Consider the following 13,436-nt stretch of genomic DNA (forward strand, 5'->3'; position numbering starts at 1 on the left):
AAGAGGATTAGACCAATTCATGGAGGAGGAGAGGGCTCTCAATGGCTACTAGCCAGGGTGGCCGTTCTCTGTGGCCACGGTTGGACAATGCTTCCAAGTGCTGGTTGCTGAAAACCCCAGGAGAGGAGAGTGTTGCTTTTGTATTCAAATCCTACTTGCAGATTTCCCGCAGGCATCCTTTGGTTTTTGTTCTTAATTTTCTTCAGAACATTTTGTGCTTCTTATATTGTAATTTTATGTTGTAAGCCTGCCCTGAGATCTATGGATGAAAGGCTGAATTGAATAAATAATAACTATCTGGCTGACCACTGTAAGAACAGGGTGCCGGACTAGACAGGCCACTGGCCTGGTCCAGCAGACTCTTTTGATGTTCTTATTGAGCTTCAGGCCTTGTGGTTTAGGAGCCGGCTTACTGTTCTCTCCCTCCTTCCCCACCCCCAGGACTCGGCACCCCCTTGCAAGGCCTGGAGAGGTGTCTGAAGGAGGTCCCCACTGGTGCCCACAGCCAGCCCTGTTCTCCAACCATCAGCTCCTCCATTGGCAGCTCCCCAGACAGGCTCCCCCGGCGGACCCCCGCGACCGGGAAGTGGGCGAGGAAGGAGGCAGGTGAGACTCAGCTGGGTGGTGTTGCCGGGAGCCAGTGAGGCTGGGCAGTTGTGGTCGCAGCCCACATCCACCCGCCAACCAACAACGCCATCGTTTCCCTTGGGCAGAATATTTGATCTCTGTCCTGACCCAGCTTTGCTTCCTCTCGTTTCCGCAGGGCTCAGTCGGAACGGTACCCCTCTGCAGGGGCTCGAAAGGTGTCTGAAGGAGCTCCCCCTGAGCTCCCCCAGCCAGCCCTCTTCACCAGCTGTCAGCAGCTCCCCAGACAGGTTCCACAGGTGGACCCCAGAGGCAGGGAGGTGGATGAGGAGGGAGGAAGGTGAGTGGTGAGCATCAAGGTTGGGGGGGGGCGGACGGAAATCTCCAGCCTGAAATGTCGAAGAATACCTTTGCTGCTGAAACACTGGGAGCCCCATCAGTTTTGGCATTCTTTCTGCTTCTGAAGACTCAAGCATTCCCCTCATGTCGACTCTCTTTCTTTGATCGTTGTTCTATTTCAGTGGTTCCCAAACTTTTTCCGGGGCGGGGCTTTCTCCTTGGTTCCATCAGCTCATCCCCAGCAACTCCTTCCCTGTCCTACAAAAAAGCATTGTTCAGAACAGTGGCTTGCACGACCCCCACTAAGGGCGACAATAATACACAGAAATGGGAGCAATTAATTGCACATTTATTCAGAATCCAATTAAAACTGTTTAGTTTCTTTAATTCAGCAAAATTAAGTGCACTTGATCAAGCAATGCCAGCTTTTTTAAAGTCCGATAGTCATTTACATCTCAGTGCCCCAATACCTCCTAGGCAATCCCGCCCACCCCAGGGTAAACAACTATATGACTATTATAAGACATCTGAAGGAGGTAGCCCTGCATAGGGAAGAGTTTTCTTAGTAATAATAATTTTATTATTTGTTCCCCTCCCATCTGACTGGGTTGCCCCAGCCACTCTGGTTGGCTTCCAACAAATAGAAGAGCATTGTTGTTGTTTATATACTGCCCTATACCCTGAGGTCTCAGAGCAGTTCACAGAAAAAATCACAACATATATAATCAATAAAAACAACCTAATAACACCCCCCAATAATAGAACATCAGACATTAAAAACTTCCCTATACGGGGCTGCCTTCAGAAGTAATAATAATTTTCAATGTTTGATGTTTTAGGGAACTGCTACGGTAGTCTAACTGTTTTGTTACGCTGTTTTAATGTACATTATATATTTTAATTATGCATGTTTCATTTTGCTGTTGTCCTTTCTTAAGATACTATTTTTGCCTTGCATGGGGTTGGTTTAGATGACTCTATGAGTCCCTTCCAACTCTGTGATTCCATGATTCCGTGACCATTTTGGTGTTTCTTCTTGGAATGAAAGTTGGTACCTAGATAATAAATTAATAGCAGCATGGTACAGTTGTGTAGCCAACAGCTTTGCATGCCCTTTCTCGGTAGGACCCAGCCGCAACAGTACCCCCTTGCAAGGCCTGGAGCGGTGCCTGAGGGAGCTGCCCCAGAACCCTCCCAGCCAGCCGTGGTCACCAGCCATCAGCTCCTCTGTCAGTAGCTCCCCGGACAGGCTGCACAGGTGGACCCCGGAGCCAGGGAGGTGGACCCGGAAGGAGGAAGGTGAGGCGGTAAAAGAACAGAAAGTTCCTTCTTTGTGCAGCGCAGAGTTAAACTGTGGAACTCCTTGCCACAGGAGGCAGAGACCTGGATAGCTTTAAAAGAGGGCTGTGCATACTCATGGCGTCCGACCAGATGCCAGTGGGAAACCCGCAAGCAGGATCCGAGCAAAAGAGCAACTCTCCCCTTTCTATGGTTTCCAGCAGCTGGTATTCAGAAGCATTGCTCTCTCCGGAGGCTGAGCAGTAGCCATTGTGGCTAGGAGCCCTCCATAGCCCTCTCCTCTCCTCTGTGAATTTGTCCAATCGCCCTTTAAAGCCATTGAAGTTGGTGGCCAATCCCTGCCTCCAGTGGGAGGGAGTTCCACAGTTCAACTATGCGCCGATTATGTGCTGAGAGATTCACAATACAACAAATTATTACCCTTTCTAAGTGGCATATGTTAAATAAGCCACACAGAGAATAAAAAAAATAAGTCATAAAACCAAAAGAATCAAGATGTTTCTCTTGTTTTTCTAAATGTGCCCCCCCCCCCATGCCCCTGATGGAAAACGGTTCTGTTTCGCATCTGTAGCCCGCTTGGACTTGATCTGCAATCCCAAAAATAGAAGGTTGCTGTCTGCTCTCCTTTTGCAAGTCGAGCGCAGCGAAGTTGAGAGAGGGGTTTGTTGGGAGCTAGAGAGCGAACCCAAAAGAATACCTCTTTCCTTCCTCTGTCGCCATAGGTCTCAGCCGAAACGGCACCCCCTTGCAAATGGCGCTGGAGGGCTACTCGAAGGAACTCCCTAACACCCCGAGCGGCCACTTTTCCCGCTCTGTGGCCAGCAGCTCTTCCGACAGTCAAGGGAAACTGGGTGCGGGAGAAAGTCCCGCGAAGGAGGCAGGTACCCTGTTTCTCCTAAAATAAGACATTCCCATAAAATAAGCCGTAGCAGGATTTCTAAGCATTTGCGCAATATAAGCCATGCCCCCGAAAATCAGACATAGTGATAGGTGCAGTTCTGGAGGGCGCCAAGGAAGAGGCTAGGCTGGACATGTAATAAAAAATAAGACATTCCCTGAAAATAAGCCACCGTGGGTTTTTTTGGAGGAAAAATAAATATAAGACAGTGTCTTATTTTCGGAGAAACACGGGCAAGACGAGGCTCAGCTCCTCGGTCATCCCCACCCATGCCCACCCCTAAATGGTTTTGCACTATTTATTCCAAATGCAGCTTGCCGGGCCTTTCCCCCCATCGTGATTCCTGCGTTGCAACAGGGTTGGACTAGATGGCCCCTGGGGGACCCTTCCAACTCTGCCATTTTATGATTTTATGTGCGGGATTTGTGTCTATAACAGATTTTACCTGGTTTTCACCTGCTGCTCGCCATTCCCAAACAGGAGCTCTTCCCTCAGGGATCCCACCCCTTCAAGGCCTGGAGAAGTGCTTGAAAGAGATCCCGCTGGGTGGGGTTTCTTGCCCAAACGCCATTCCTACGGGAAGCGACTTCTCTGCCCAGAAGCTGAGGACGGCGGAGGCGTCTTTGCAGGGGCTGTGGGACAGAGGTAAGGAATGGATCAGGGAGGAATCTGCGGGGCTGCAGAGAACATTAGGGGGAATGTGACATTTATATATATATATTATTTATGATTTTTAGTTTTGTACGTTTCAATCATTTTAACATTTCAAAACCTGACTTCCTTTCCCCTCTTTCTTCAGTTCCTCCAAAAAGGAGGCGTGCTAAAAAGTTGGCATAGGACTTGGGAATTCATATTAATACAATTTAATATATTTTAGTTCTGCTTGCTGAGTAAAATGTGTGTAAAATTGCATAGAAGCTATTAAAATGATTGCCAAGTAATTGCAGTATTATTATTATTATTATTATTATTATTATTATTATTATTATTATTATTATATTGCATTCTCAGAAGGTAAAACTAAAATTCTTTGGTTTTCCAAAAAGCTGTTTATGTGCTTCTCCATCCAATGTAGACTTACCAAGCTAAATGTCGTCTAATCCCAAAAATAATAACAGAGTTGAATTCCTCACACCCAGAAACATATTTTAAAGGCCCCTCGCTGAAGAAATTTGCAAGAGTTAAGTTTCACCCTCTAAAATGACACATCCTTCCATGACATGGTCCTCTATCCATCACCCACCCTAATCTCTCCAGATTTGTTCAGAATCAGAGCCTGGCCTGCTGGACCCAGTCAGTCTTCCATGTGGTCCAGCATCTGGTCGCTCACCTGAGGACAGGATCCTGGTCTAGGTTTTACCCAGTTGTATCATAAACTATCTTTGTTAAATTAAACCTTTGTTGTTTATTTGATCAAATCCTGCCTGAGACTCCAAATTATTAAGTTTGCCTGCTGGATCCGGTCAGTCTTCCATGTGGTCCAGCATCTGGTCGCTCACCTGAGGACAGGATCCTGGACTAGGTTTTACCCACTTGTGTCGTAAACTACCTTTGTTAAATAAAACCTTTGTTGTTTATTTGATCAAATCCTGCCTGAGACTCCAAATTATTAAGTTTGCCCTCACACAAGATAATATGGGGTAGTTTTGGGGAATTAGTGGAATTGGTGTTCTGTGAGGTGGGGGCACTATATTTAAAAACTTTCTGTCAGAAAATGAGCAGCAAGCGCCAAGCCAAAGAGACTCGGGGTGACCCAGTGCAGAGAGCTGCTGCTGCATCTGAGGAGAATCTTATTACTGAATAAGAAATGATGAGGAAAAGATTGGAATTGGTTAAAGTTGAAGCAGAGATAGAAAAACATAAAAACATAAAGCAAAAAGAGAAAAGGCCAGAATCGCAGCTGACATTGATGGAGATATGGCAGAGAGAGAGAGAGAGAGCAGATTAGCTCATGAGGAAAAATGGGAAAGAGATGCCAGATTAGCCCAAGAATACAGAGAAAGGGAGGCCAAGATGGCCCATGAAAAAGACATGTTTCTTTTAAAAATGGAGGAAATCAAGCTGAGGGCAGAACTGCTGCAACCATAGCTGGGGGTGGGGGTGGGGTGGAGATTTTACCACAGCTAATATAAAGAGATTTCCAAAGTATTTGCAGGCATTCCTGTTTAGTTTTGAATGGACCTGTAAAGACTTCAGTATTCCTGAGGAAAACTGGCTGCTGCATTTACGCCCACAGATATGTGGAACTTTTGAGGGAAATACACCGTACTCAGATTTGAGAGAAGATGAAACCTCTGATTACCTCACGTTTGTTTTTTTCGTTTTTGTTTCTTTGCGAATAAAATTCTTTATTTGTTTACTTTCAAACATTACAAATCATATCATCGCAAACAAAAAAAGAATAAAAATTAAATAAAAACATTACAAATCATAAAAACGCAAACAAAAAAATAAGGATACACGCACAAAAAAGAGAAAAAGAAAAAATGAAATAAAATCTCCTCTAATAACATCAAATCAAGTCAAAATATACACCTTTTCAGCATCCCTCCACCCACCCTAAGTGATTACAAACTTCTAGCCATTTTTGTCCCGCGCCTTTCATTTTCTGTCATGTGTCTGTATACCTGATTTCTTATTTTCTCAATTGAAAAAAAAAACCTTTTATTTCTGAGTCTTTATATGCCTTTCCACCATTGTAGCTAAATAATTTCTAAATTACCCCCAATCTTTATCTCTTTTATCCTCATTTATCCCTTTAACTTCTTCCATTTTTGTCGCTGAATTATAATATATTAGCATTTTATTTTGCCAGTCCTCTTTGCTCAGTATCTTTTTGCTCTTCCATTTTTTCCCAATTAATATCCTGGCTGCTGTCGCTGCATACATTACGATATTCCTATCTTTTGGCCGAATTTCATCATGGAGCATCCCAAGGAGAAATAATTCAGGGTTCTTTTTGAAGGAATGCTTAAGTATTTTTTTCATTTCTTTATACACCATATCCCAATAGGGTTTAATTTCGCTGCATTTCCACCAAATATGAATATAGCTGCCAATCTCATTTTGGCACCTCCAACATTTCTCATCACTTCCTTTATACATCTTTGCTAGCTTTTCCGGGGTTAAATGCCACCTATGCTGCACCTTAATTAAATTTTCTTTCAAATCATAACTTGCTGTATAATTCATATCTCTATTCCATAATCTTTCCCAGCTTTCCATCATAATTGCTTTCCCCAGATCTTGTCCCCAACGAATCATTGATATTTTTGTTAATTCTTCTTTTGTTTCCCATTCCAATAATAGACTATATAATTTTTTTATATACTTATTCTTGCCAATTGTTAAAATTTTATCAAATTTAGAAACTTCCTTATTAAATCCTACTTTTTAAAATCTTTTTGGAACCTTTGATTTATTTGAAAATACTGCAGCCCGCTGGTTAAATGATGTTTTCATTGTAATTTCTTAATTTTAATTCACTCTCAACATCCTCCAACAGGTTCTTATATGATGGCCAGTTTGAAGCCATATTGCGTCTTTTAACTGCCACTGCTTCCAGTGGCAATATCCACCCGGGGGTTTTTGTTTCTAAAATGCCGCGATGTTTTTTCCATGTTCTATATATAGACTTTCTTATGATATTATTAAAGAAGATATTTTGTGGCTTTAATTTCTCTTGCAATAAATAAAAATGCCAACCGAAGCCTAATCCTTCCAAATCAAGTATTTCATCATTTTTAAGCTCCACCCATTCCTTCATCCAGTATAATGCTGCCGCGTCGTGGTAAAGTTCCAGGTCTGTTTAGTTTTGAATGGACCTGTAAAGACTTCAGTATTCCTGAGGAAAACTGGATGCTGTATTTACGCCCACAGATATGTGGAACTTTTGAGTGAAATATACCGTACTCAGATTTAAGAGAAGATGAAACCTCTGATCACGTTTAAAGAGAGAGGGAAAGGGCGCTTTGGTCTGACTGCAAAGCCGAAAATCCTTTCGTGACGTTAAGAGGAAACCAGGAGAGGCTTATGCCCAACTGGGTAGCCGTATTGATAAAGCTCTGGACAGATGGGTGGAAGGAAGTACCGGTAAAATTAAAACCGCTGATGAGCTTAAACAGTTGGATCAGTTTAGAGCAATTTTATAGACTGGTTCCTGCATATTTACGCTGGTTCCTTAAGGATGAAAAACGGAAAACAGTGACTGAAGTCTCTACCTTGATGGATGAAATTGAAGGAGACTTAGGGGTACCAGCAATACCCGGTCCCTTCAAGAAAAGTAATGATTGGGAACCCAGAGAGAAAGTTGTAAGCAGTAATAAACACATAGATTACTATATACAGATGAAGAGAGTTAACAGCTTGTACTCTCTCTCATCTAACTGCCATTTCTAATCCTTCTTTCTCTAACTACTGCAGACAGAGACAGACTCTCAGAACACAGGCATATAGGTTATAGCTGCTCTGATTGGCTGAGCTCAACCAATCCTTATCTTACACCTACTGTTAACCAATCAACAGGCTGTCTCTAGGCAGACTATTGTCTCTGGGCGGACTTCTGTCTTGGGGCAGACGGCCCAATATATCTCACAAGGGTCACACCAGAACATGTTGTCCCCAACTAGAGAAAACACTTGGGGACCCAACCTGCCCGGCAATAATAATAATAATAATAATAATAATAATAATAATAATAATAATTTATTATTTATACCCCGCCCATCTGGCTGGGTTTCCCCAGCCACTCTGGGCAGCTTCCAACAGAAAAATAAAACACAGTAATCTGTTAAACATTAAAAGCCTTCCTAAACAGGGCTGCCTTCAGATGTCTTCTAAAAGTCTGGTAGTTGTTTTCCTCTTTGACATCTGCTGGGAGGGCGTTCCACAGGGCAGGCGCCACCACCGAGAAGGCCCTCTGCCTAGTTCCCTGCAACTTGGCTTCTCGCAACGAGGGAACCGCCAGAAGGCCCTCGGTGCTGGACCTCAGTGTCCGGGCAGAATGATGGAGGTGGAGATGCAAAATCAAACTTTTCCATCACAGGAGCCAATGTAGGTCTTTCAAGACCGGTGTTATACGGTCTCGGCGGCCGCTCCCGTTCACCAGTCTAGCTGCCGCATTCTGGTTTAGTTGCAGTTTCCGGGTCACCTTCAAAGGTAGTCCCAGGTAGAGCACACAACAGTAGTCCAAGCGGGAGATAACCAGAGCATGCGCCACCCTGGCGAGACAGTGCGCTGGAGAGCCATTGCTGCCAGCTGATGTAGTCTTTCTCAACCTTGGGCCCCCAGCTGTTGTTGGACTGCAAATCCCATCATCGCTAGGTAGCAGGGCCAGTGGTCAGGGATGATGGGAATTGTAGTCCCAAAAACAGCCGGGGACCCAAGGTTGAGAAAGACTGATGGTTGCCAATCAATACTGAGCTGGTGGCCATGTAAAAGGGTAAAAGAATATTGGGAAATAATCCATAATGAATTGAAAAAAATGTTTAAAAGTACTCCCCCCCCCCCCAAAAAAAGCAGAGTCCTTTTGGTTGGGGATAATTCAGACGGAAATTCCCAGATGTCAAAAAAGGTTATTTATGTATGCCACTAGTGCAGACCATGTTTTGTTAGCTCCAAAATGGAAAACGAGCGAGAACTAAAGAAGAATGGCAACTCAAGTTGACGGAATATGCACAGCTTGCAGACTTAACATATAGAATAAGAGAACAAGAAGTACATACGTTTAGAGAAGATTGGAAGACGTATATTGAATATATGGGGAAACTTGAAAAGGTTGGCAGCATTAAGACAAATTCGTCAGTGTAAACAAGTTTTGATGGAAGTAATAATGGAATGCTGAATGGTAAAATATGCAGGGATTTATGAAATGAAAAATGAACCATGGAAAGAGAAGAAGGGAAGTCATTGATATTTCAAGGATGTTTAAATGAGTATATTAAATTGCAAAACAGAAAATTGAATATGGATTATTTATTTAAAAAGACAGTACTGAGCTGGGTAGGCCAAGGGTCCTCTGCTCCAGACGCCTTTTTCTTCCCTCCAGGCGGCGCCACAAACAGCATCCAACCACGTCCCACGAGCACCTCTGGATCCGTGGCAGCAGAGGCCGCAGCGGAAGCTTCCCCCCTCGACCGACTGATGAGCTGCCTGAAGGAGATCCCCATTCAGAGGCCAAGTTACCTCGACACGCCCAGCGTCTCCTCGTCCGCCTCCAGCTGCAGCGAGAGCGAGCGCCAGAGTCCCGGGAGCAGCCTCTGGTGGGACTGCGCTCAAGGTGGGTGATGGAGACGGGGGGGGAGGGGAGGGAATCCATTCTGAGCAGTGGGGCTGAGGACCAGCTTGGACTCATAGAATCATAGAATAATACGAGTTGGAAGAGACCACAAGGGCCATCCAGTCCAACCCCCTGCCAAGCAGGAAACACCATCAAAGCATTCCTGACAGATGGCTGTCAAGCCTCTGCTTAAAGACCTCCAAAGAAGGAGACTCCACCACACTCCTTGGTAGCAAATTCCACTGCCGAACAGCTCTTACTGTCAGGAAGTTCTTCCTAAAGTTTATCTGGAATCTTCTTTCTTGTAGCTTGAATCCATTGCTCCGTGTCCGCTTCTCTGGCGCAGCAGAAAACAACCTTTCACCCTCCTCTATATGACATCCTTTTATATATTTGAACATGGCTATCATATCACCCCTTAACCTTCTCTTCTCCAGGCTAAACATACCCAGCTCCCTAAGCCGTTCCTCATAAGGCATCGTTTCCAGGCCTTTGACCATTTTGGTTGCCCTCATAAATGACTCATAAATCTTAATCAAATAAGTGTTGGAAATGTAAAGAGAAAGAAGGTTCTTTTTGTCATATGTGGTGGTCTTGTAGCAAGGTCAAAGCTTACTGGGAAATGATATATAATGAATTGAAAGGGATGTGCAAAATAACCTTTGTAAAAAACAACACCACCAGAAGCTTTTCGTTTGGGAATTATAGGGACAGAACTACCTAATTGGTATAGAAATTTATTCATGTATGCTACTACAGCGGCAAGAATGCTACTCGGCCCAAAGTGGAAAGAAGCCGAAGTCCCAGCAAAGGAAGAATCGATGCAAAAACTTATGGAATATGCAGAAATGGCTCAACTTAACTGGAAGAATAAGAAATCAAGAGAACAAACTTTTAATAAAAGAATGGAAGTGGTTTATTGAATATTTACAGATAAATTGCAGACAGATACAAACATTGGCAGGATTATTGTAATAACCTGCAGTTTCATAAGAGTATATATTTAAAGAAGATAAATAAATGAGCAAATTAAATGAATCTGGAAATGCAGAAGATCTTAAAAATAACTTTAAGGAACGGCAGAAAGAGGGGCAAGGAAGTCAAGTTTTGAAATGTTAAAATGATTGTAAAATTAATGAAATGTATAAACCTGAAAAGTATAAATAAAATAAAAGAGAGAGAGAACCAGCTTGGACTCGGAGAAAAGGCCAGCTTTCATTTCAGGATGTAGCAAGGCTGCTATTTTAAAATACTTTATTTTAAAAAATGATTTATCAGCCCTCAAGTTTAAAAAGTTCAACGCATCATCAGAGATTTGCAACATCTCCTAAACAATGACAGTTCTCTTTCTCAAGCTGTGGGAGGAAGACCTTTCATTGCCTACAGACACGCACCCAATCTTAAACAACTCCTCACCCAGAATAATACAGCAACCAAACTTAACATTGACACTGGTACCAGAGCCTGTAATAAACCCAGATGCCAACTTTGCCACCGCATACACTCTGACAACACCATTGCTGGCCCCAGCGACATCCAACATACCATCTCAGGCCTATTTAATTGCTTATCTTCTAACATTGTGTATGCCATCAAATGCCAACAGTGCCCTTCAGCTCTCTATATTGGACAAACAGGCCAAACCCTACGCCAAAGGATAAATGGACACAAATCTGACATCAGGAATCACAAGACAGAGAAACCAGTAGGAGGACACTTCAGTTTCCCATTCAATACAAGATCTCAAAGCGGCTGTCTTATTACAAAAGAATTTCAGAAATAGACTGGAAAGAGAAGTTGCTGAATTAAAACTCATCACTAAACTGAAAACTATGGAGATACCTGGTCTGAACAGCGATATTGGATCCTTATCCCATTACTCAGGTTAAAACTATTCTTGTTCATCTGCATACTGACCCTTTGCTTTTCTTTCAATTGTGGGACCAACTGTCATTAACGGTCACTAACAGACTTACCATACCCATTAGCCAATCACCCATCCCCCCTCCTCCCTCTCACTATATATAAGGGCCTGATGACTTCTGTTTCAGTGTATCTGAAGAAGTGTGCGTGCACACGAAAGCTTATACCTAAAACTACTCGGCTGGTCTCTAAGGTGCTATATTATAATTTTTAAATTGTTTTGGGAGGATTCTTTTAAAGACTTTCTTAGATCGTATAACTTTTTTGAAGACTTGATTCTCTTAAGGGAGTTTTTAGGTTTTTAAGAGGAGTCTTTTCAACCATCTTTTTAAAGAATTGATTTCAGTTGGTGTGTTTTTGTTCTTCCTAGACACTGGATCGGAGATGGAAGGGACTTTGCAGCAGAAGGGGGCGGAGTCCAGGCGGCAGAGTGCGTTGCTCGCTCCAGAGGAGGAAAAGGGGCCTCCTTCTGCCCGAGAACCAGAGCTTGTCACCATGGGCAGCCGAGTGCCGTCGGCCTCCCCGCTCGGTGGCCTGGAGAGATGCTTAGGCCACATCGCCATGAGCCAGCCCCTCCCCTCCAACATCCCACCTGGCGATGCCAAGAATCCGGGCGACGTGGCACCCAGGGGATTCCAGCAAAGGATGGTTGGATCATATCCCACAAGTAAGTGAGGCTGTGGGTAGCCTTTTATGGCGGTGGATTTGACCCGGGACCTGGACCTTGCCATTAATTAATTAATTAATTTGTATGCTGTTCATCTTCTATCGATCTCTGTGGGGTTCTCAGAATAAAATACAAGATAAACCCAAAATGCATCCAAACCAATAACCCCCACCCCCCACCCCACAAACATATTTGAAAGGACATAGGAGGCCATTAACCAAAGGGCTGGTTAAAAAGGAACATTTTTGCCTGGCACCTAAAGGTGTATAATGAAGGCGCCCTGGGGAGAGCATTCCACAGAAGGGGAGCCACTGCAGAGAAATCCCCATTCTTGTGTTGCTAACCTCCAGAGCTCTCGAGGAGGCACACAAAGAAGGGCCTCAGAAGATGATCTCAGGGTCTGGGTCAGTTCAAATGGAAAGAGGTGGTCCTTGAGGTCTTGCGGTTCTGAGCCCTTTAAGGCTTTATAGGTCAAAACCAGCGCTTTGAATTGGGCCCGGAAACTAATTGGTAGCCAGTGCAGTTGGACCAGGATCGGTGTAATATGCTCAAACCATCTTGCTCCGGTGAGCAAACCGGCCGCTGAATTCTGCATCAGCTGAAGTTTCTGAACCATCTGCAGAGGCAGCCCTACGTATAACCCATTGCAGTAATCTAACCTTGAGGTTACCAGAGCATAGACAACAGTAGTTAGACTATCCCTGTCCAGATAGGGGCATAGCTGGGCCACCAGACAAAGCTGATGGAAGGCACTCCGAGTCTCGAGCGACAGCAAAAGATCCAGGAGGACCCCCGAGCTACGAACCTGCTCCTTCAGAGGAAATGTAATCCCATCAAGAGCAGGTGACCTCCCTCCCAGCCATCTGGTCTAGGGAACAACCCACTAACAGGGCCTCAGTCTTATGTGGATTGAGCTTCAGTTCTTGGGAGTCTGGGGCAGGGAGAGTGGGAGGGAGAGAACTTGACCTCAAAGATGGCTGCTTTTTCCTGGTCTCCCAGGTCCTAGTCTGACACTCTAATGGTGCAGTGAAGCTCTCTTTTCATTTCACAAGATTTATATACTGCTTTATTGTTACAAAACCTCAAAGCTATTTGCAAAAAGAATAAAATGATGAAAAACCATCAGTTAAAACACATACACACAGGCAGGATCCCATTCCTGGGCTTGATGAGAATGTGCGACTTTTGCAGATCCTCCAGCAGATGACATCCTCTCCCACGACCCACAGATTGGTCCAAAAGATCCAGCGGCAGCTGGTACCCCCAGGCCTTCCAGCACGCCAGCCCAGGACTCCTTCGGTAGGATGCCTGAGAGAAACGCGGATCAGGGCCTCCGGGAAAGTCGGGTTCAGCATCCCCAGGCAGAAGGTGAGAGAACAGCAACACAGTCTGAAATAATACTTAGCATGACTGAAAACAATGCCTGGTAGCAGTAAAAACAGAACAGT

The 13,436-nt window shown here is 44.2% G+C and overlaps 1 protein-coding gene across 5 annotated transcripts in view; it reads left to right on the forward strand.

Moving 5' to 3' along the window:
- The window catches only part of KRABD3 (KRAB domain containing 3), a 51,544-nt gene that overhangs the window by 29,888 nt on the left and 8,220 nt on the right, over window positions 1-13,436 (forward strand). For all 5 annotated transcript variants that reach the window (XM_088653954.1, XM_060280458.2, XM_088653952.1 and 2 more), the window contains 7 exons: window positions 442-606; window positions 764-925; window positions 2,050-2,223; window positions 3,602-3,766; window positions 9,168-9,398; window positions 11,692-11,988; window positions 13,180-13,356. In XM_088653954.1, the coding sequence (XP_088510080.1) occupies window positions 442-606; window positions 764-925; window positions 2,050-2,223; window positions 3,602-3,766; window positions 9,168-9,398; window positions 11,692-11,988; window positions 13,180-13,356 (1,371 nt within the window). The remainder of the gene's footprint in view (window positions 1-441; window positions 607-763; window positions 926-2,049; window positions 2,224-3,601; window positions 3,767-9,167; window positions 9,399-11,691; window positions 11,989-13,179; window positions 13,357-13,436) is intronic.

The sequence above is a fragment of the Zootoca vivipara genome, chromosome 11 (genome assembly GCF_965207765.1).
Source record: "Zootoca vivipara chromosome 11, rZooViv2.hap1.1, whole genome shotgun sequence".
Lineage (NCBI taxonomy): Eukaryota > Metazoa > Chordata > Lepidosauria > Squamata > Lacertidae > Zootoca > Zootoca vivipara.